This window comes from Sinohyriopsis cumingii, chromosome 11 (assembly GCF_028554795.1).
Source record: "Sinohyriopsis cumingii isolate HCF-2022 chromosome 11, ASM2855479v2, whole genome shotgun sequence".
Lineage (NCBI taxonomy): Eukaryota > Metazoa > Mollusca > Bivalvia > Unionida > Unionidae > Sinohyriopsis > Sinohyriopsis cumingii.
This window is the reverse complement of record NC_142971.1, coordinates 112305455-112330625: the sequence shown is the minus strand read 5'-3', so window position 1 is coordinate 112330625 and position 25171 is coordinate 112305455. Positions and strand designations below refer to the sequence as shown.

Here is a 25171-nt window from a genome sequence, read left to right as displayed (position 1 = left end):
CAACAAGGAGACAAACAATTGTGGACCATTTTATTGAGCAGTTGCATCGGTTACCTGCTTCCCAATCCCTCCCTGAAATTCTCCTCGAACGGGAACGTTGTGTCCAGTGCCAGTGCCAGTCACCACTCCAACCACAATCAGAACCCCATTTTGGGCGGAGACACACCTCTGACATCCACTAATATTCCCTCGGACAGCCACAGAACTCTGGAATTATGAGTCACCAAAACCAATTTTACTTAACCTTACCCAGTGACAGTTCCATGGAGGTGTTTCCCAACAACACGTTGTGCTGTTACACGGCCAAATTACCTCAAGCCATCCCCTTAGATCACGAAGCCCATTGGGAAGTGGCTTTAGTAGAAATGATTCACCCAACCCAAGTCCACAATATCACTGCCCAGCAAAATTGGTTTAAGGTGGAAGTTTATGACAAACAATTGCAAGATGAGTTGGATAAGATTGGCACATATACCAATAAAACCTATGATGACAAAACTAAAACATGGACCTACAACTTGTCCATTCTCCCAGGCTATTATTTCAGTGGTGATCATTTGGTCAGCGCCATAGCCTCCAGGTTTAATGGCGTGTTCCATAAAGCTTTGAGTAATGTCCAAAAAAGTGTCACCCTGGAATACCACAAAATAGCTCGTCGCTTTCTGATGAAATTTTCTGAGGGGTCCAAAAAATTCATGTCTTTCTTATTTTGTCCTGAATTGTTTGACATATTGGGCGGTGACACGGAGATGAGGAAGATAGGAGAACGAAAAAAAAGCCCCGAATTAGCAGTCATTCATGACAACGACTCTTTTGCGAGGTATTTTCGTTTCCCGGTAGAACTGAACCAGGGACTGAATTTGATCTTCGTGTATTCCGATGTGGTGGAGTACAACGTGGTGGGACACACCTCCGTGCCGTTACTGCGTGTCATTCCTTTCAAAGTGGATTCTGCCACAAACGCTGACGAGGAAGGTGGAAACACTTATCACGTTCACCGCGAATTTGTCCATCCTCACTATTTGCCGGTCAGCAAGTCGTATTTGGACACGGTCAACATTACTATAAAAGGAGATTTGGGACAAAATATTCCATTCACCAAAGGAAAAGTCACGGTGAAACTCCATTTTCGAAAACGGTTCTCTCACGAATCGTAAGCAAGTCATGTATCCAGTGTACCAAGGGGTGGCTCGACAGCGAGGACACGGTTTAGGAGACATGTTAAAATCGGCCTTTCGTTCGGTGGCCCCGGTGTTAAAACCGATGGTGACACGAGGATTGCACGCCTTGAAAGATGCGGCACTGACACAAGGCAAAGAATTTCTCCAAAATGTCATCATCGACAAACAAAACCCTAAAGAAGCCTTCATGAGGGCAGGCAAAAATGTCTTGCTGCAAACGGGCAAAGACATTTTGGGCCGACGAGACACACCTATAAATGCCCTGCACGCTACCGAGTCAAGCATTCAGCAAGGACAAGGCAGAAAGAGACGACGAAGAAGAAAACACCCTTTCACCAGACTTCAAGCTAGAAAGGCCAAGAAAAGAAGAACCGTTCGAGACTTAGACGTTTTCGATTATTGAGACACAAAACAAAATGATGCACCGAGAGTCTTGCGCCTGTTCCAAGACGGAACTGGATCTGTTTGCCATGCCCCCCACCATGATGACCATGCAAGAATCCCAATGGGTGGAATTTCATCCCGTCTCCTCACTGACCGATTCCGCTCCCATCGAGTTTGAAATCAAAGGACAGCCCGAAGATTACATCGATCTGAATAGCAGTTACTTGTACTTGAAAATCCAAGTTCTAGATAAGGATGGTAATGAAGTAAAAGACGATGACGAAATAGGTCCCGTCAACAATTTCATGCATTCCTTGTTCAGTTCAGTGGATTTGTACTTGAATAACAAACTAGTCAGCAGCAGCATGGATACTTACCCTTACCGTGCCTACTTGGAAAATCTCTTGACGTACGGAATAGATTCCAAGGATAGTCATCTCAATGCCTGTGTGCTGTGGGTAGCTGACGAAGCGAACAAGTTAGAAAAAACAGATACATCCAATTCCAGCTTTGAGGCAAGAGCAGACAAAATCATAAACAAGAAAAGTTTAGAACTGATGGATCGTTTGCATTTGGACATGTGGTTGCAAGAGAAATATTTGCTGAACGGGGTGAATGTCCGCTTGAGACTGAATCGCAGCAGTGCCGCTTTCCATTTGATAGCTGCTGATCCTACTAAGCCTCCTAAAAGCATAATCCAGGAGGCCAAACTCTACGTACGACGCGTAGAAGTGTTACCTAAAGTGGCAAACGACATCAGTCAAACGTTGAGCAGAACGACTGCCAAGTATCCCATCCGACGTGTGGAAGTGAAAACGTTCACCATTTCAGCTGGACTGCAATCCATAACCGAAGATCATCTGTTCCAAGGACAGTTACCCAAACGTTTAATCCTTGGTATGGTCTGGAATTCAGCCTTCAACGGAACCTTCAATCAAAATCCTTTCAACTTTCAACACTTCAACGTGAAGAAAGTCGAAGTCAGTCGTGATGGCAAGACCTTGTGTACCCGACCTTTCGAACCTGACTTTGATCCCAAAAACAAGAATTACTTGAGATCGTACTTGTCCCTGTACGAAGCCACCGGTCAGCTAGGAACCAACACCAGTCACGGCATTGAGTATGACGATTATGCAGGAGGCTATGCTTTGTGGGCTTTCGATTTCACTCCAGACCAAGGCAGCGACGAGGGACATTTCCACCCTATAAAATCTGGCCAGATTCGTGTGGAACTTCAGTTTGCAGAACCGCTGAAACAGACAGTGAACGTCATCCTGTATGCAGAATTCGACAATACCATAGAAATCAACAGTTTGAGAGAAGTCATTCTAGATTATTAGAAAGCCATGGAAGACTGTTATCCCTCTTTACCTAGTGGAGAAACTTTGGAGATGGAATGTGAGGAGACCGTGGAAGGAGAAGAATCTCAAGACAAAGACGAAGAAGATATCATGATGAAGTCGAGATGGCCAGAACAAGAAGCCCATTTAGTCTCCTGTTTTGCCAAACACTTGGTCGACAAAATGACGGAATTGATCAAGAAAAATTGTTATGGATGTCAAAACGATCATCCCAGTCAAATTCAACACGATAAATGCCTGATGTTGAGTCAAGAAGAAAAATTGGACGAGTATCTGGACGAAGCTTGGAGTCTCATCTCAAACAAAGACGTGTTGCACCAGTGGTATAAAGACTTGCGTGAACATTCTTGTCCACCATTAACCACTCAAGAGATCCATCGTATCGAAGCTCTCCTGAATCAGAGTGAGGAAACAGAACGAATAACCGTTTATTCGTCAGACATTTTCAAGCAAAAAGTCAGGATCGAATTGACGACTTATTATTACCTGTGAAGAAGAAAAAAACATGGATACCTGGGAACTTCATTACCTTTTGAACCACAGTTCGTATACGGCTTCTTGGAATCCTGTCGTCTGTGCTAAAGATGAACTCCCTCATCGCAAACCTAAAAACCATCAAGCTTACGTGATCAACACGGACGAGAGTCATCTCCCAGGAACCCACTGGGTAGCCGTCTACTTTCCTCAAGAAGGATGTGTGGAATATTTCGATTCGTATGGATTACCCCCTTTGGAAGACGATATCATCGACTTTATGAAAAGAAATGCTCAAACCACCCGATTCAATAATGTGAAATTACAAGGCACAGATTCCTTGGTGTGCGGACAGTACTGTGTGTATTTTCTGCATCATCGCAGCCTGGGCTATTCCTTAGAACATTTAGTGACTCATTTCGATCCTCGTTCTTCTGCTAGAAACGATGTGAAAGTAGATCGATGGTTTTGTGACCATTATGCTTATCTTTTGTCTCAAGCTAGGAAACGTAGTGTCCATCAATGGCCTAATGATTTCCAACAGTGGAAATCACGATTTCATTCACAACGTTGTCAGCCTTGCTTAAAGTAGACTGTCAATTGAGAAAAAAAGTTGTGTTTTGAAAAAAATTGTTTGATGTTATAGTGTTGGGTTATTGTTAAAAATGTTAGAGTTGTTGTTTAGTGTTAAGTGATTTTTGAATAAAAAATGTTGTGTTTTGAAAAAATGCCTTTGTGGTTTGTTTAGCTATAAGAATGTTGAATTGATGCTCTTTCATTTCTTACTATCCCTCTCATGAACGTTGCGGCTCGAAAACCGTGTGGGGGATGTTTTCCTTCACGTCCGCGCTTTCACTTTAAGAACCAGGTTGTTCCCAGTCTAGCCATCCATTGTCGACTCATCCTCCTAAGAAGATGTGCTCCAAACTAGCTAAGCTCAACGAAGCCTACGTGAATCTGCATAGGGTCAGACACAGTCTGATACCGAAACCAGAAGAAATAGAGAATGTGAGAATGTTAAAAATCACTGAAGACCTGATAGAAGAGCTCTTCAGAGAAGAAATGAACAGGGAGAAAGAAGAATGGACAGAGAAGTACAGACTTCAGAGACAGCAGCAACAGCAGCAACAACAGCAACAGCAGCAGCAGCAGCAACCTGAAGCTGACAGGGGCTTTGTCGATTGTCGTATCGACACCAAAGAATTCTTCTTCTCGTTCCGAAGAAGCAGACCTATCGCCAGAAAGTCTATCCTCAGAGGACATCGCATTCTTAGAAACTAAAAGAATGCCATAGCAAAAAAAAAAACAGCCCTTTTCAGGGCTACCCAATACTCTAGAAAAGAAATAACGATCAATTTGCCAATGTGAGTAGTGTGAAAATAAACACTAACTCTTTCTTAAAAATTTTGAGGGTATGTGTTGGTGTGTTTGTGTTAGTAAGTGATAAAGTAGGTTGGTGTGGATAGTAGATTAAAATGATGTTAGTTATTTTGGGCTGTTTGAGGTGTATATTTGGGGTTAGATTGGATTGCTTTGCGTATGTGGATAGTCTATTGAAGTGATGGGTAGAATAAAAAAGTGAGCGAGTGTTTCTTTTAGGTCGGCGCGTTGTTGTTGTTGTTGTTTTAGGTCATGATCTAGGTAAGATGAATTTTATGTTTTTAGGGGATGTTTTCCTTCACGTCCGCGCTTTCAGTATAAATTGAAACTCGTTCGGCAGTCCAGCTACCCTTGTTGATTGATCAACACCAAAAAATGAACACGAAACTTGAGAAACTGTTGGAGCTTCATGTGCATCTGGAATATGCCAGGCGCATATTAAATGAACTGGCCGCGGAAGCCATTGTCGAGGAGGGAAGGATAAGAGAGGAGGAAAGAAGAAACAAAGAAGAGGAGGAGAGAAGATATAAAGAAGAAGAAGAAAGAAGATATAAAGAGGAAAGAAGAAACAAAGAAGAGGAGGAGGAAAAGGAGAGAAGAAATTTCAAAATCCCGGAGAGCGAAAATTGGGATTCTGAAGCAACATATCCTGCCTCTGCTCTCTCCCCCCAAAAGGTAAAAAGTAACTGGGGGATAAGATGCGTATGTGGCGCCAGGCCTGGAAGGTGCCACCATTAACCAGGTGTCCATGAAGTTCCAAACAAAAACAGCCCTTTTCAGGGCTACCCAATACTCTAGAAAAGAAATAACTATTAATTTGCCAATGTGTGTAGGTAGAGTAGTGTGAAAATAAACACTAACTCTTATTTTAGATAGTGTGAGGGTATGAGTTAGTGTGTTAGTGTTTGTAAGAGCTCAGGTATGTTAGTGTGAATAGTAGATTATGGGTTTCTTAGCGTATGTGAAGAGTATAGTTAGGGTTTTATTATATGAAATGAGAAAGTAGGGGGATGTTTTCCTTCACGTTCGCGCGATGTTGGGTCATCATCTAGGTAAGATCCATTTTATGTTTTAGGGGGATGTTTTCCTTCACGTTCGCGCTTTTCGTATAAGAACCCACAGTGCTCGTTGTTCAAACCATTCTGCAAAGAATACAAAGAAGATGGCTTCTAACCAAATGGACAAAATGGAAAAATTGCAAAACGTCCTCGACAATTTAGGAATGATAGAGCAAATGTTGGTTAACCTAAACGAGGATCACTATTCATATAGTCCCCATCGAGTGAAGATGGAGATAAACAATTTACGAAAAATGAAGGTAATCATCAGTGATCTGTTGAAAGAAATAAAGGAGGAGAAGGAGGATGAAGAGGAAAAGATAAGAATAAGAACATGGAACGAAAAAATTGAAAAAGAAGAGGAAAATGAGAAGAGGAAGAAAGAAGAGGAGGAGGAAGAGAAGAAAGAAGAGAAGGAGAAAAAAAAGAAGAGAAAGAGTGTTGGAGATAAAATAAGAAGTTGGTGGAGGAAAAGAAGAAATTAGAAGAAGAAGAAAACCCAAAGGCCCTTTTCAGGGCCAGCCATATTTCTCGAAAAGAGATAGTCTTTGAATTGCCTACCCCTTTTTTAAAAAAAATTTTAAAAAAAATCCCATGTTAAATTCCCCTTGTCCGTAGAGTGACCCACGATTTATAGCCATGTTAAATTCCCCTTGTCCGTAGAGTGACCCACGATTTTTCTCCATGTTAATTCCCCTTGTCCGTAGAGTGACCCACGATTTTTCTCCATGTTAAATTTCCCTTGTCCGTAGAGTGACCCAGGGGTCCCTGTAATGCTAATTCCCATTGTCCGTAGGGTGACCCCTTTCACTACTGTGGTTCTGCATCATTTGTACAGAATATAAAGCCTGCCAGGCTTTAGTGCTTTTTGTTAAATTTGGTAAAGGCAGCTATATTTAACCGATTGAAAATAAATTGTGGAAAATTTAATGCCCTCTATGCCAGGAAACTTTTTGTCAAATTCTCTTCAGTGGTCTTAGAGAAGCTGCTTAAAGGTTTTTGTCTGTTTACTTTCTAGTAAGTGCTGGTTTCTAATGCTTCACTTGAAAGTGACAGTCCAAAACATGTCAAGGCAATTTTGAAACAATCCATATAATAGCAATTTTGACACAACCCCAATAATCTAAAGCAAGGCATATGCACAAATGTCTTCAAACAATACCTATCAGGAATTTAAACCACAGTGGTCTTAGTGTTACCCTCCAGTTTACAACAGCAAGTTTTAATTTTTTTTGTTCATGGGGGGGGGGGGAACCATCACAGCAACACAAGTAGTCACTTGGTGCCAAAGCAGTCGAAGCAAAGCACCTTACCCAAGGATTTACAACAGGAGCCAACCCAAGCAGATGTGATGGCAGGATTCAAACCTGCACACTTTCATAATGCAAACCATCATTTACCATCAAGGTTAGTAGCATATTTCTTCAAACTTTTCATGGTTTTTTAAAAAAGTTTTTCAAAGTTCAGAATCATGCTCATTCAATGTGCATTCTTACACTAATTTTAAAAGATACATGAATGAAACTTTATGTAAACACAAGTTATTACTATCTATTACTTCATCCGAAGAATATTTCTTGCCAAAAAAAAATTTTAAACAAATAACATGAAGTAGAAAGTATGATCACTGATATCATTCCCATTTAATACTAAAAATCCAACATCTGGGCATTAGAAAATGTAGTCATTTTCATTTCAATGTCTACACTACACTGTTTAAAAAGTCTAAAATATTTTAGAGCCAATTGTTCAGTTCTTGTAGCTTGTCATCAAGCTGTATTTCAAGAGCTTCAAGTTCAGCGATTTTTTCCTAACACTTTTCCTCAAACTATTTGATTTTGTGAAATTTTCCTATTAGTCTCTGCTTTCAATGCACAGTTAGTGGCAGCAGCTGTCATTGTCTCAATGTCTTTTTCAGTACCTTCCTTTCTTCACGCACCCACACCATAAGACGAAGATATATGTATTTTTATATTATCACTTATTCAAAAATAGTGTATGGATATTTGAAACTATTTCATATTAGATATAGTATTTCTCTCAGCTTAGCTGTATTCTATGTTCTTAGATTTATTGTGTTCATTGCAATTTTTGTCTGTCCTATTTTCATTCAATCCAAAAATAGAACCAGATAATAAAAAAACTCCAAAAATGCTGAAGGCTTCTTGTTTTGCTGTATTAGCCAATGTTAAGAAAGCTTGGCGTTTTATTTCCAGCTGCATGTGATCATAGAGCAAAGGTCAATGATTCGCCCAAAACGACCCAAAATTACCAAACCTGCCCAAAGCCACCACAAACATGATGAAAATTGAATGAAACATACCCAAAACCACGTGAAAATTAACAGCTTCTCTTACAATGTTGGGACTTGTTCGCCAACAAGGTTCATTATGCTGTTTCCATTTGGTTGGTTCATTTTAAGACCTTTCTCTACAATATTTTACCACAGTACATTTCTGAATAAAATGCATTTGACTGGGTGCCTTAATTATAGTTAGACATATTTTTAAACTTTTCATCTCTTTTAATCTTTTTGTAATATCTGTGGAATGAAAGGAACTCATGTCCAATTACAATATTCTAATATTCTTATTTTTTGCGCTATTTCAGACGCAATATATTTTCCAATTCAAACACAAAAATGGTACAAGTTGCTACAGCTATTTTATATTTACCAACCAAATTAATTACAAAATAATATTGCCATTCTGATTAATTTTAGAACATCCTCTGACCTTTTATTTACTCACTTTGATTTTTACTGCCTTTTGTAACTTCTGTGGACCGCCACTTTGTCCCAGTATGTAATAGTTTGGCTCATATGAAAATATAACTAGTGGTTATAGCATCCGCCTTGGATCAAGTACCCAGACAATATTTTGAATTTTCAAGGTGTTCTCAAGGCCTTAAGGAACAATTCATTTTTCAAGGCTTTTCAAGGTCCCCTACAAACCCTGTACCATGCTCATATTTTAAGGAGCCAATTAAAAATGTGAATAATTTAATAAAATCTTTTGATTCAAAAGTAACACCCTTAGACAAGGTTACAAGTCAAAGTATGTCATTTTTTCTGCATGAATTTACACTCTTGGCAAGCGTGTATGGCAATGGTACATGACACTGTCCAGTTATGATATATATCTGGGAAAATTTTCATTAAAGGTATCTTAATTGATTCAAAAGTTGCACTCTAGACAAATACAAGTCATAAAATTCCAAAGCCCTGGGGGAGGGGGAGAGCAGCTATGGTATATGACAAACTGTACATGTGAAATACATAATTTATTAAAGGTTCATTAAAATAGCTCAAATGGTTTCAAACAAAAATAACACTCCTGGTATTTTCATGCAAGGTGTCACAGTGCATATTTTCCCCATCTCTCAATGGGTCATTTATAAAGTTAGCATAGATTTTTCACTAGCAGCCTGCACAAGCTATGAAAGATTGGCAGGCCAGAGGAAAAATCTTTTGTAGGTCCAATTCTGAACCACAGGACATATGTTGGACAACGCTGCTCAAGATCACGATACAAATTACAGAATCACATTTTCCCCATGATCTTGATCCTGACACAAGGGACATGGCTATCATATAAGACAAACCATCTAGCCAGGACATATTCTGGTACATGGGTTTCATTAAATATCTTCAATGGTTAAAAAGGTGTATTCCCGAATAAGCAACAAGTCGCAAAATTACCATTTTCCATTTGTGTGACCTTGAGTCATGGGTATATATGTATGATTTAGCATTTAATCCTGCCTCTGCACAATGCTGGCTATATGACGCCGACTTAAAGTAAAATACCAAAAATCTGACATCAAGGTTAGCCTCCAAATAAACGAAAACATGAAGAACAGGACAGAACTGACTAAATGTCATAATTCTGTACAAGTTATATAAAATACAAAAGTTAAAGGTAATACATGCAAAGCTTTAACATATGTTTAATCAAAATTTGCTGTATAACCCAAATTCCCTTAAAAAAAAACTCTATAAATTTTGTCAGTTACACGTACATCTTCGTAAAGTTTCTTCAAAACACTTCCATCCCACTCAGAACAAGAACATGCCACCAGCACAGAATTTTTTCCAGTCTGTATGAGCAAACTGTGTTTCTGTAACATCTGGGATTTAATGGGTTGTCAGATTTTATGGTATTGCAAGGTTTTCAATGTAAAATGCACAGATATGGTATACAACACACGGAGTTTAGTCATGACATATACCCAGGATTTCTGCGCAGCGGTGGATTTTATATTTTGTCATTTGTGTGCATGTTGAGTGGGGTAATAGTTTATTAAATGTTTGGGGGATTTGGGGCAAGAGATAAGTATGTTGTTTTTGTCCAGGAACTGCATGTAATACTAGAGAAATTACCATCAAATAACAAAAACTGCATGGTACAACTGACCAAGTTCAGTTGCTTACATGCTTATATAAACTCGATTATAAAAAAATTGCTTCATAAAATCCAGCAGTTAAGCTTTTGTATGATCGGATTGAGCTTCGGAATCAATGATAAATGTAAGAGGTTTCATCATGCTCATGGCAAATCAACTGTGCAGAATTTTTACACACTTGCTCATTTTTAATGGTAAATTCATTCAACTGACATGGGGTTCATGTAATCACACATAACTGGAGAAAACACAGACACATTCGAACAAGTTTCATAAACAAATCTCTGTAATCATTACGTTACTTGCAAGGCAAGAAAACAATAACAGATGGACAGACAATACTACGACATAGTTTGCCACAGTTAGGGCATATAAAAATCAATTCCAGTACAGACATCAACTTTCCAGTTGCATGCCTAACAACTGCCTGGTCAGTAAGAGGGGAGACAGTGGCATTGCTAAACGATAAGCATCTACATTGTGCACAGATCCAGACTAAAACAAATGGATAATGTTTTTCCCTAAAATACAATGCAACTATGAACTCTTAGATACTGATGATAATATTATTTAAAAAATGGATGTGGAAGGTTGCTAATTGTGTGGGTTTATTATGCTTCTTGATGAGTCATCTGCAGACTAAACCATCATTCTGATACAAGCGCTATATCTTCCTCGTACTGATGATCACCAATGTGAATAAGAAATTCAAAATGAACAAAACCACATGTGTAACAACATATGGGGAAAAAGAAAATTGCTTCTTAACAAACAAATGAAGAAGTTAAAGCTATAGCTATCTTTGCTTTCAATTCTATTCATTGATCATATCTGATGAATCACTATTCTTCTTTGCATATCATTATCTACTTCTTTTATGTACACACACCAGCAGACAAAGCATAACAAGTGCTTTGAATGTTAACTTCCATTTCATTTTCTTCAGGAAAATACTGCTCAAATACTAAAAGTCAAAATGCCATTCAAATCTGTACCACATATGATTGGGTATAATCAAAGAATTCCAGTGGGCACTTACATAGCATTTAGTCTATACATTTACAATGTATGGCGTGCTGCTGGTACATGCCTGGATAGTGTGCAACATGTTCCTCTTGATCCTTGTGACAGAGTCGTACTGATCTGAGATTGAGATTGTTATACATTTACAACTTTTTTTCAGCACATGATAGGCTATATATGGGGGTCAATATATCCAAGGGAGGAGGACCCTGCAAAAACCACCAGCAGAACCAATGACTCAAGGGAAGATTCTGGCAAGCTTTTCACATGCCCAAGTTGGCACAGCCCAAGACTCAAACCTATGAGGATAGAGGCAAGATGCCAGTGATCTTCACATCATGTTGTATATACTGTATTCATTGTACATAACAGACAGAATGCCTCAAGGTAGATTAGTCCTGTAACTGATTGAGCTACCTTCTCTAAATAAAGTTATTATTATTATCATTATCATTATTATTATTATTATCTGTAAAGGCATGCACATTGGACCACTTGGTCCACCCGGGGCACCCTGAATAAAGAGCAGTATCAAGATTTTATTACTTATAAATAAAAGCTATGGGAACATGTATATCAGTGGTTAAGGTACATAATCTCACTCATAAGAAACAGCAGATTTATAAAAATAAAATAAACAAACTAGTCTAATAGAGCATTCACAAACAGATTCGTGCTGCTGTGATCGACTTGTATGCACAGCATTGAAAGAAGATTACTGTTGAAAATAACATTTTTATATGGTTTTGTTTTATCGAGTTTCTCATATTGTAAAGTTCGTTTTTCCACAAGCAATAAAAATCATTTTCATTCAGAAGTTCAAACTTCAGTGCTAAAAAATAACAAAGTTCAAACCTTGACTGCTTGACTGACAATTAATAACGATCGTAGCAGTGCACATCAAAATAAACATGTCAGACCTTGGCTGGAGACTCACGAGTCACACAAAAAAGGAACAAACAATCTTTTTCATGAAAATCACTTCTTTTATGCTATTTAAAAAAATACCTTACAAGTTTTATGATGTTGCTTGGTGACAAGAAATAATTTAATTCCAGTGTTTATTGAGAAATAATGAAGTGTAACATTGACTTATAACTTATGTAAGAACAATTATTCTTATTTCAGTCAGTGATCCTGACTGTTATGCATATTTGATTTAAATATATCTGGTTTAATATATATTTATTTCAATTTAATTGTTTGTCAGTTTGTAAAAAAACAATATTTTTCATTACATGATATTGTAAATTTATTCACTACAGATGATACTTTTTTCAGATATCAGTTTGACCTTGACTGTTAGTTAATAAACACAAGGTGTTGCTCTAAATCCTGACCTTGTTTCAGAATTTGTGGCAACCTTCATAAACAAGTTCTATTTTAAATTTAAATGATTGTTTCGAAGGTCATGATGGGACTTTGTCTTTAAAGATGTAAACAATTTTTTATATTTTTTATTTCTTAGAGTAAAAATGATTGGTTTTTGTCAGGGTCACACTGGGTAAACATGATCTGTAACAAGTACTTGCTTCTATAACCTTCCAGAAGATGATCATGTGACCCCTTGTTTATGTTTTAGAAAGACCATATAATCCATGTTTTGGGGAATTAATCTCAGTAGAAGCTGGGCTGTTGAACTGTTAGCTGTATGTTGTACTGTTTGGAATTATTTCAAATTACTTGGTTTGGAGTTATTTCAAATTACTTGAATTCAAAAGGATTAATTCTTTTATTTTTCTGGAAAATATGTGTGCTCATGTAATACTGTTGAACAAGGACAGTTTTTTTTATACAAATTTTATTTAGCCATCAAAAACCGGAGTGATAATTCTTGTTTCTACAAGGAACTGTAGAATTCAACACTACAGATTTCACCATACGTCATCGTCTTCCATCTTGGATTCTTCGTCGGGATTCCAATTTGAAATCAGGAGAAAACTTTATTACTGGATTATTCTTAGATTATATTCTATAAAACCGTCAGTTCATATTTTTCATTTTAACAGAATTTTTCCAGGGAAATAAATTATTGTATTTTTTCAAAGCTTGTTGTTTTCACTCTTTCTTGTGTTACTATTTATTTGAGCCTAAACATGTGACATAAGATGACTTTTGTCTGACCTCAAAACCAATATGATTCTTTTTTTTACTCAAAATGTTGTTTCAGGTTTATTTCAGCATATGATAGGTAAAGCTGTACCGATGTTTCTTTTTGCTGATTATGCCGATACCACATATAGCCGATTATTAAAATTGCAGATACCAATTATGAGACCAATTATTTCATTAGTATTTGTTTTATAACAATGGCTGGATCAGAAACATAAACCTATTAGTGTAATGCAAGCATGTATTTTGCTGTTTATGCGGCAAGTGAATTTGAACCTCTATACAAAACAAAAACCGGATAAGACATACACTGCTATTTACAGAAAACAACGATCACATATACATAAAACTTGAAAAACTTTAAAACTAACACAGATAAAACTTACGGTTTGCCAATTTAAGATATAAATGAATGAAAATGTATTAAGCTAGACTTTTAACTTAACGTTCAATGATGCAGGTCGCCATTACTAGATTTCAATAATGACTAAAACATGTTAATAACAATAGCCCAATAATAATTAAAATTAATGATACACATGCTTTAAGTCTAAAGGCAGACATCACTGTACACTGGCTGCAGCTAATACTGAAAGCCTAGTTGAGGTAGATTGTATTTAAGCAACAGTAACATTTCTCCATTCTCGCCAAGTAACGATCCACGACGATTCCAAAATATCTGGCCTGTGCCACTAAACAGCTGCTCGCTCAGGACTCTAGCTAATTTGGCCAAGATGGTGAACTGAAACCTGTGAGCATTCCACCATCCACATATGTCTTCTCATGGCAACAAGGGCTGGCCAGATATAATTCAAGCATCGCGTCATTGGCATCATCCACATGGGTTGTTTCACTGACGGTATGGACATGTTCATTAGAGGCCACAGAAAACAAATCCCAAATATGCAATGCTGATTGTCCAGTGGCATTTGTTTCAGTTTCCGTTTTTCTTTTTTTTTTGGTCGGGGTTTATCACACTTGTCAGCTGACGCAACATATCACAGCAAATTGTCTGAATACCTAAACTTGCTTTATGCCCTCGAGCCGGCAAAATTCGGAGCATTTTCTGCATAAAAAGAATGACACTGATGTTCGGCTATCACTTACTTCCTTGGTAATGTCCGCAAATGGGCCTATGTGTCCACAATATTGTTAATCAAGACCCACTGTTTGGCTGTTAGGCTAGTCATAGAGAGTAGCGTAAGCTCCCAAGACTTGTTTTTGTTCATAATACGAAACCAACATCCTGTTCAAGTTTCTTATCGGCAACGCCACTATTGTCCTGCTGCTCTTCGAGCTGCTGTTGTGCCAGGGTGGAGTGCCAGAAATTGCTGACTATGGTTCACGAGATGACCAAAACATCGTGTGAGCCAGACACATTGCTTTAACCATGTTTGCACCTCCGTCACGCAGAAGAACATGGATATGAGTTTTGGGAATGTTTTATTCCTCGCATAATTTGTCCAGTTTGCTCGCCAAATATTCTCCTGTGTGTGATTCATCAAGAGGTGTTGCCGCTAAAATCACCTGTTTCTGATGAAAGTCTTCTGTCAGCCAACGTGCCGTAAGATTTAACAAGGCTATGCCGATGGACAGGTCTGACCACGCATCAGAGGTCAAACTAAGGTCAGATTGGGCAGAAACTAAATCACACACCTTGTTTTGTATCACCTTATGCATGTCAGGTTTTAAACTATGTGGAAAAGTACTTCTGACTTGGAATTTTATAGCGCAGTTCTGCCTTGGCCATCAGACATTGAAATCCAAGGTCTTCAACAATGGAAAATGGTTGCACATCTGCTGCTATATACTCTGCAAAAGCTTTGTGCCAACTAATAGCTGTTGGGTCATCAAATGCGAATGGCTGCATCCAGTCCAGCATTGCGTCAATAGTCAGACTAGGCAGCTGCTGAGGTTACCTGTGCAGCATCCTTTTATTTTTTATCTGCCAGAAACAGGCCATGTTTGACGATGTGCTTGCAGTGCAAGTGCTGGACAAGATTTGATGTCATAATAGTTTTAAGAATCCTTTCCACCTCTGGAAATGCATGCTTTGCAAAGTGTGCAATTTGCTTTCGACTCGTAGACTGCATTTACTCTGAAGTAATTCCAGACTAAACCGGAGTGTTTCGAGTTCAACATTATGCATAGGCTTGGTAGTATATTTAATAGTGTGCGATCGCAGATCAATATTAATAATCCAATCGATTTGTGTGATTGTTTTAAATCAAGTAATTTACTACTAAGTTGTCCACATGGCTGGCTGGATGCCCGAACCATACAGCGAGTTACGCGCTGAAGTATCTCAGAAACTGAGGTGACATTACTGGCGCTGGAATGCCAATATCAATGCTGCATAATATTTGTACGTCAGCGTTCAGCTGCTTTAGCGCGCGACTGCTATTCATTGATTAGTAGCATTGTAGGACTGGCTAAAGAACAGATTAACTATAGTGAGTCATAGTTTCATAGTAGCTGGAAATTTCGCTAGCTATCTAATCTGCCTAGCTATTTGATAATGTGTATGCTGGAAGTTCAACAGCCACACAAGGCCTCATTGGCTGCTGTGATTGGGATGAGTGCATTAATGTTATTGATAATTTGTTGTATGCAGACAATCAGCGATAATTTACAGCGTGTTAAAAAGTATTTACTTTTAAAATATATTGTCGTTCAATTAATCCCCAAATCAAATGTTTATTCCTTAATTTCCATGATCTAATTCTGATTTAAAATTCAGGCCATGTCAAAATGAATGTTATGACTGAATTTATATTTTGGAAATTTGTTTACACTGGCACAGATTATTTCTGCCGATATCGATTATACAGATTGTTCTGATAATAGGCAAAATTATGAGTATGGCCGATTAAACGGTACAGCTTTAATGACAGAACATACATGGTGACCAGTATAAATGATGGGGGAAGAACCCGAGAAAGCTTCCACAAGAACCACTGAAACACGGGAAGATAATGGCAAGCTTTCTCACATCCACAAATAAAGTTGTTCATTTTTTATAATTAAAAACTGGAGGTAAGTAATATTTACACCTAATTCTACTGACAGAACCATGTATCCAGATAGTGACTGGAGTTTATGGCTGCTTCTACCTTAATTGCTAAAAGTTTTCAGTGAACAATATTTTTTTACTTACATTACTCTGTGGAAACAGGAGAATGAAAAGAGTGGGTCTATTATAAATCATCAAGCAAGTGTTGGAATTTGTAGTGGATTCACACAAAATCACACAAGATCAAAACAAACAATATTACAATTAATAAAAGTTCATAGAGTGCATTCAGGTTATCAGTGCACACGTGAGATATGCTATTAGCTATTCTTAACCCCTGAAGTGTCAACGTTATGCTTGTTTTGAATAGTCTCATGCTCTAAATAAAATGAATATGTTATACCTATGTTCTTGCAAGTTTAACCAAAGTTATCATCTAGAAAATCATCCTGTTTATAAGGATAAGAAATTTCAACCCCTGGGGATACAATGCATGTATATTCAGATAATTCATGGATCAAAAATCAGTCAACCAGTCATATGTATGTGTGGTGGCTGAGGAAGGGCATATCATTTTTTTATGTATGCTTGTCCAATTGGACAAACACTATCATACGCAGATTCAGTATTATGTAAAGCACAGGATGAGTAAAATTGATACAAAAACAAATAAAAATTTTAAGTCTCTTGCACTTAGGATGTGTAGGAAACTGAAAATTTTGCACTATACAAAAACTACAAGCTATACAGTGTAAAGAAAGACTACTATTTTTACCCTACCTCCGTACATCAAGAAACCTGCGGAAACCATCTTGAAAGAAATTACAACATGGAACATCCTCCCAAACAGTCAAGGCATTCCTGTTTCCTGCATGCAGCATGTCTCATCCTCACAATTTCAAAACCTACATTGTATAATGCATCGATGTGGCTCCAATCATCCCTTGTGAGCCAAACTGGCATTTTATCAATGAGAGAGTCTGTGAGTCGACAGCTACAGAAAAAAACATCCCCATCAAGCAGGACTGACTAGTGAACATTTAGATCGATCAGAAAATTTCAGATCAATAAGGCTCCTGCATGTACAACTCAAGCTTTTCTCAACAGGATGTTTTGAATGTCAAGCACAATACATTTTTTCTTTAATCGGTTATTTATTTTTAAAGAACGGACGAAATGAATAACAAAATAGATTGGAATGTCAGCAACATTATAAAGGTAACGAGACAAAACAGACAGATAAGATCTTAAAAAGGTTTTTCTCCTGTATCAATATCAACTATACAATGAAAAACTTTGGTAGAAAATTACCACTGAACTACCTTTTTTACTGCAGTAATTTACTGTCATGGTGAAAATAAAATCTGGAGCAATCTTCTCAAATTAGGTGGTGTTAATCACAAAGACTAATTGCTGCTGTAATAGGGGAGTGTGTATCTGGGAGTTGATGGAAACAATAGATAACTGAATTCACAGCAACTAGGTACATGATGCAATACTGTGTTCCAAAATGCATCAAGCTAATCAATAAACAGAAACTCTCACCATAATGCTGAAGCAAATGACTGAAAATAACTATGAGAGACAATGATTGATGTGACTATTTCATCAATTTCTGAACAAGAAGGCTACTTGCAAGCAAATAAATATCAGGGCACAAATCACCGCCTCCACCATACAATGTATTTATCCCATGATGTGTCTAACCCCACCCCCACCCGATTTTCACATGATATTGGCAAATATTTACTAAGGACATCTTGGTCTGACAATAACCTCCTAATGTTTGACAAATTGTATTAGGCTCAACAGGCAACTGGTATCATCAGGAGAGAAATAATATTAGACTTTACAACAACTAAATCACAAATTATAAAATTTTGATAATCCTATATTGATTTTTTTTAAAAAATACTTATTTATATTTATCAAAGGATTGAAGGACAGACAAATTTCCAGTTTCTGATCTGAACTATGCATATGGTAGACAAGAAACACAAAGTAACAGTAATAAAAGTACCTGGAGGAGGCACAAGTGAAATACTGCATGAAGCAACTGTCTTTTTACGACATCTCCCAAAATTAAACCAAATTAATGATTTTTCTCTCCTTTCCAGCCCATAAATCTGACAGTCAGTGCTAAGCATGAACAGATATAAAATTCTGCTGAATGCTTTTAAGTGTTTTCAGTGTTTACACAAGTAAATGCACACATCATGCTGCATGACCATATGTGAAACAAATGTCATGGAAACTCTTCTAAATGTGTTTGACAATAATAATAAAATAATAATAATAATTTATTCATAGAGGGTGACTTTAGTCAAGGACTATTCTCCCTTGAGAATAATGAGCACCTGGCATACTTTACCAAACCAGTTATAATTGCTGGATCTCTCAAAATACATCATGATTCAAAATTCTACTTAAATGTCAACCCTAATTAAAGCTTCAAATATTAATGAACAAAAATTTGTACAAATCTGTTTTCATTCAAACTCCCAATAAACCATACATCTGAAAAGTGTCTGATGCATTCGCACAGACACTACAATGTAAATGTCTGACTTACGAACACAGTGTCCAAGGAGCAGCAAAGAGTATTTTATTAAAGCTATTTTTTTCTTCTTCTAGATTATGCACTTTGTTTCCAAACCACACTTTTCCAAGATTCAACTGATCCTCCCTCGCCCTACCATCACTATGCATGCACTTAAAGTGCAACGGGCATCAGAGATCTCGCTAGGATTTTAAAACTAGGAGTCAAGGACTATTTTGGTTGTTGTTGCTATAGGGTTTAACGCCATTTTTCAGCACAAGATAGGCTATACAAGGCAGCCAGTATTAATGGTGGGGGAAGAACCCAGGAAAACCCCAGAAAGAACTAGTGACCCACGAGAAGCTACCGGCAAGCTTTCTCACATATCCACATTGGCCGAGCCCGAGACGGAGAGCACTTGGACCACTCTGCCACTCAAGGCGCCCCTATTTTGGTAAAAACAGGAGTCCCACCAGCAAAAGTTGCAGTTCCCACAAACATATTGGGCATACATAGTGGCTAAATGTCCAGATGACAGGAACAAGTGGATTTTGTCAAGTAAAATTTTCCAAATTCATTACACCACTGAAATATAACTCTTGTTTGTCCATTAGAATGAGACTGAATTTTGTCAATTCAAGGAAAGACCGTATTCCAAACACTAAGTGAGGCATCAAACTTTCTTACACTTATACACTCATAACAGTCTTCATTAATTTGCCATTTAACCCCAAAATACTTATCCAAATTGTACAAACAGCATTTTGTCCAAGTTTTGATGTATCTTAATTTCGAGGTCACATCCACTACTTATTCTACTATACTAGGAAATGAACACAATAATGAAAGCTAAATTTGTTCATCTGATGTAATCTTATAATGAGCACATGTACATCTCTGGGTCTATCAGCCTCTGAATTCAGTCATTGTAAATATCAACACATTTTCCCACCACTCAGCTGCTAGTCAAAGTCTTGCTTAATGTTCTTTTGATGTTCTCTTATAAGCCTTTCAGCCACTGAATTCTGTCACTGTAAATATCAACACAGATAAAATGATCAATTGATCATCACATTTTCACACTCAGCAGGTGGACGAAGCAGGATGGTCAAGGCTTTGACTTTGCCACCCAGCTATTGCAACGCCTACAAGTGATTTTCTACGTCCCAGATCAAAAATTTGCATCCAGATAAACATGATTAAGCATTTCTAAGACCTCTGTGACACAATACCATTAAATGACTGTTTTCATTAAATAAATGCTGGGTAAACCATTTTTCTGTTATAGTACAACTTTATCTTCCTTAAATGTAGAGGGGCCCCAGGCAGCAGAGAGTCATTTTGAGTTAGAGTCTTGGCTTGACCAACACATGTGAGAAAGGTTACGAGTAACTTCACATGGATCAGTGGTTCTTCTCATTTGTTTTCCCAGGTTCTTCCTCCTTCAAATATATTGGCAATCATGGAAAGTCTTCCTCCTTCAAATATATTGGCAATCATGGAAAGACTTTCACATGCTGGAAAATGATATTAAACTCACAAAAATAAGCAACTGTTAAAGGTGGAAAATAAAGTTCAATACTGTTAGGCATACTGATCTATTTCAATTTCGATATTGTAATGAATAAAACAGCAAGAGAAAGCAAATAAGACATGACTGCTACAAGAAACATACCCCCAGCTTGTGTGACTTATTACAGTCAATGTTATGCAAGTGCATCATGCAAAAATTAACCAAAAAACCATTAGCAGCTCAGATAATACAAGCTAAGTAAAACTCGATCAATATGCTTTTAGAAAACTACCCCTCACTTTGCCATCCAACATCTTCTGATTGGTGAATTAGGGTCATGTTCTATATCCAGTGCATAACAATATGGCTTCCTGCAATGATCGCATTTATTTAGAGTTTGTCCAACCAACAAAAATATATAAAAATCACTGAATATCACTGGATTTGACACTTCTGTACAGTGGACCTTGATCTCCTCTCACAAACTCATGAAGGAACCAACAACTGAGAACTTCTTGCACCTGGTTACCATATGCAGAATATAAGTGCACAGTTTGGCAAATAGCCATCAAGCCATTTGCAGATAGTTCTGGCAAGTACAGACAATTGAAAAGTCTTGCAATATAACTAATACTACAGCATGAGGATAACATTTTTAAATTGCTTTCTTTTCTATACTGTTTCACAAATTTCTGCTGAAACTGGTTTGATGGATATAATAAGCTTCAGAGTTTATGTTCAACTGATTGCAGTAAAAATCAATGTGACCCCCAAGAAAACTGTTGCAATCTTCAAGAGATGAGCAGTTATTTCCCTTTACTTTGCAATATAAACTACAGTACCTAGATGCAAAGAGAAAGCTTCAGGCATTTACAAAGACAAACAATAACAGACCCAAATGTCAAACATTCCCATACATAGGGCTCGAAATTAACACCCATCTGATACATGTACATCTTCATTAGTGTGACTTGGCCAGTGGAAACCCAACTGTCACTAATCAGCTATAGCAGTGAAAAATTCTGCCAATCACTACCAGAACTGTCCTACAGTTAACAAAAAATACTCCTGCTGCAAATGGCAAGAAGTAACCCTTCAAAACCACCTAAAGTAAATATGTGTGACTACTACGAAAAATATTCTTTGCAAACATGGAACAAACCTCGTGTGCTGCCCCCAAGTACTGGTTTCATTACTGAACTGTTTGAACATTTTATTAATGATAATCAGTCTAGCTTTTGAGAAAATTGCCAATGAAAAACTGGACTTTATATATATATATATATATATATATATATATATATATATATATATATATATATATTATTTATATATATATATATATATATATATTATTTATATATATATATATATATACATATATACATATATACATACATACATACATATATATATATATATATATATATATATATATATATATATATATATATATTTATATATATATATATATATATATCTCTGGTTGATCAATGGCTTCAGTGGGGATTTACATACTTTTTTTTTAAAAAGCCAGCTGCAAAATTTAACTTCCCAGACCTGGCAACACTAACAAGACTTTTTCAGTGAGGGAACAGATTTTTTTTCCTTAAGTTAGACACGTTTTCTGTACATTGTCACAAAAAAATCATTTACTGATATTGTCAAGCTGGAAAACATGCATTTTAATGTCCAGAAGTTTTAAGTGTGTACAGTACTGCAATTTAATGAGCAGATAAAACATCTTGTTTATAAGCCAGAACTGATGCTATCACTTGATTCTTCCATCTTTGTCTGGTACCCTGTTTTGTTCAAGGTTAATTTTCTCTTTGTGTTAATCCACAACATATTTAGCCTATGCTGACCACAGTATGATCTTGCTTCCGGTTGTAATCATCAACTAGAAGAACTCAACTGCTGTGTGAAGCACAACCCATTCACTGACCTCATTTCCTGTAAACGTTGATTATTTTCACCTTAGTCTCTATGTACTTTAGCCAACACTTCTTTCAGTAACAGCATCAGGAAACAAATACTGGTAAAGATAATCAGGATACTTACCTTACCATGCAATTTAAATATTGGTTCTGGACGCATATTAAAATAAAATATGACCGCTTGTGAGTGGTACATTTTACATTTTTAAACTAATATGCTGGCCACTGGTCATGACCTTTCTTGAGGGGTTCTTTTGAACACAAACTCATCTGTGACAAGGGATTCTGGCCATAAAAAGTGGGTGGCCACTGGTCAAAGTTGACTTCATAGAATCTTTAAAGCACTTCTTCTAACCACCATGAGACTGCTTTCCCTCCTCCAGTTTGCCACAGTTGTTGTTGTAGGGTTTAACACCATTTTTCAGCACACAATAGGCTATACATGGCGGCCATTATTAATGGTGGAGGAAGAACCCGGGAAATGCCTGGAAAGAATCACCGACCCTCGAGAAGCTACTGGCAAGCTTTCTTACATACCCACATTGGCTGAACCTGAGACTCGAACCCATGCAGACAGAGGTGAGATGGCAGTGATCCGTAACGGACAGCTCTTTAGGCCACTCGGGGGCCCAGTTTGCCACAGAAAAGCTTATTTGGTAGTCACTATTCTGACATACTGGTGACATGTCCTGCCCATTTCAATCATTATTGCATCATCAGTGTGGATCCTTGGAATGCAAGCTTGTGTGATGAGAAACACTGTGTGTGAGCCCATATCCTGCCTTATTGAACTCAGTTTCCTTAGGCAGCCAATGGGAAATGGTTAAGCTTCTTGGCATGGCTTCCGTACACCATACAGATTTTGCAAGCATACAGTAGGATAGGCAACACAGATACTTTGTAGACCACAAGTTTTGCTTGTAGATTTATTCCTCTGTACTGCTAAGATAGGTGAACTTGTCCACTGCCATGAGGGTTTGGCCATCTGTGGTGATGGTAGGCTGTACATATGGCTGACCTGGTGCATCATTTCTGTCTTGATACTCATTTTGAGACCGAAATTGTCACAAGCTGAAGATAGATGGTCCATACTGTGTTCCATGTCAGACTCAGATTTGGTAGTCGGAAGCAATCATCAGATACGAGATCAGAAACAGTCACTTCCTGTGAATTCATCTTCACCTGTAGTCTTCTCAGACTGAACAGCTTACCATCAGTCTGGTATCTGATGTTGATCCCAGTGTCATAGTCATGCAAGGCATCAGTATGCAAGGCAGAAAACATCACACCGAAGAGGTTGGGGCCAACACACGGCCTTGCTTAGCTCCACTGGTGACTGGGAGTGGTACAGACAGTTCACTGCTATCCACAACAGAAATTAACATGCATAGATGGGAACAAGGCACTGTACTGCAATGCATCTGCCTAGCTTGAACATTGGGTCTTGTTTTCTGACTGTTTAACAATCTGATTACTTTTATACCTGACTGATCTGAGCACATCCTATGCAGGCTTATTGACTAGCATGCATTCATTGCAAAAAAAAAAAAACACGATTGATTTCATATGTTGCAAGAAATGTATTACTAAGTTTTATTAGCTTGGGCACCAGTAGAGAACACTTGATCAAAGAAAGAAAATATAAAGAAAATGTGAAATTTCAACAAAATCTCTGCTGTATTTCTGATGTAATCTTTAGGAAGTAAAGAATGTAAACATCAAATGCCCAAATTAAGTTATGAAGTTATAAAAAGCCAGTTTCTCCTTGACCCTCTTATAAGTTGGGGCGTATTTTGCCAAGTCAGATCCATCTGAAGTGGTGACATAATGTCAGTGAGTCAGAGATTCCCTCTGAAATAATAAAGAAGCCAGACTGGAGAGAAAGATAGAAATAATGACAAAACCAATGTAAAATACAATTATATTTTTGAGTGGAATGTCACAAAATGACAACTTACAATTTGTTCTAATCAGTATATACCCTAGGGGTGAAAGTCCGAAGAGTCAAAAATCCCTTTGGTGTCAGAATTGGGGGTCAAATTAAAATGCTCTAGGCCCGTGAAGCACAAATGAGGGTAAACAGTGTCTAAATAAATCCATTAAAATTGATAATGCTTAACATTTTCGAATTCATGATATATCCAATAATCCTAGAATTCAAAACTTATTTCAAAAATATTTTATTGAACTACACTACTATGATGTGAAGTCACAATCTCTGATAATCACTATGGTTTAAAAAACAACATCCAAAAGACTTGCTCCTCTATGCCTTTAATGGAACTGTCAACTATTATGCAGAACATGGTGTGTTAGCATTTTTTAAAGATGCTAATAAGGCATTTGATAGGGTCAATCATTGGACACTTTAAAATGTTGCTTGATATTCAAATATCCATCAACAAAGATCATACTTAAATCAACTGGTACAGCATACAATTGTACTGTGCATTGGGGAAGTGTAGTATTTAGCGCCTTCCATGTAACCAGTGGTATGAGGCAGGGAGGTGTTATTTACCCTCTGTTATTTAATATATACAAAGATCAACTAAACTGTAAGCTGGGTCAGAGTCATGTGGGGTTACATTTAACACCAAGTGTTTCATTTCTTACCAATTTTAGTTTTGCTGATTGTATACCATTAAGTCCTTCTACTGCAGATTTATGAAAATTATTAAAGATTTGTGAACAATACACATTTAAGTGTGATATCTATAAATCACGAAAATTAGTAAATATGGTCTTTCAATCAACTTCTTTCAAATTACCAACTCCTCCATCTGAACATCTTA

General features: G+C 37.4%; 1 protein-coding gene across 2 annotated transcripts in view; it reads right to left on the bottom strand.

The window, feature by feature from the left end:
* The window catches only part of LOC149789311 (SRSF protein kinase 3-like), a 121219-nt gene that overhangs the window by 89539 nt on the left and 6509 nt on the right, over positions 1 to 25171 (bottom strand). The window contains exon 1 of one of the 2 annotated variants that reach the window (XM_089975518.1): positions 17171 to 17286. The exons of the other annotated variant lie outside the window; for it this stretch is intronic. Within the exon in view, the coding sequence (XP_089831644.1) occupies positions 17171 to 17271 (101 nt within the window). The 5' untranslated portion in view covers positions 17272 to 17286. Of the gene's footprint in view, positions 1 to 17170; positions 17287 to 25171 lie in introns of those variants that run through there. 2 annotated transcript variants of the gene reach the window in all.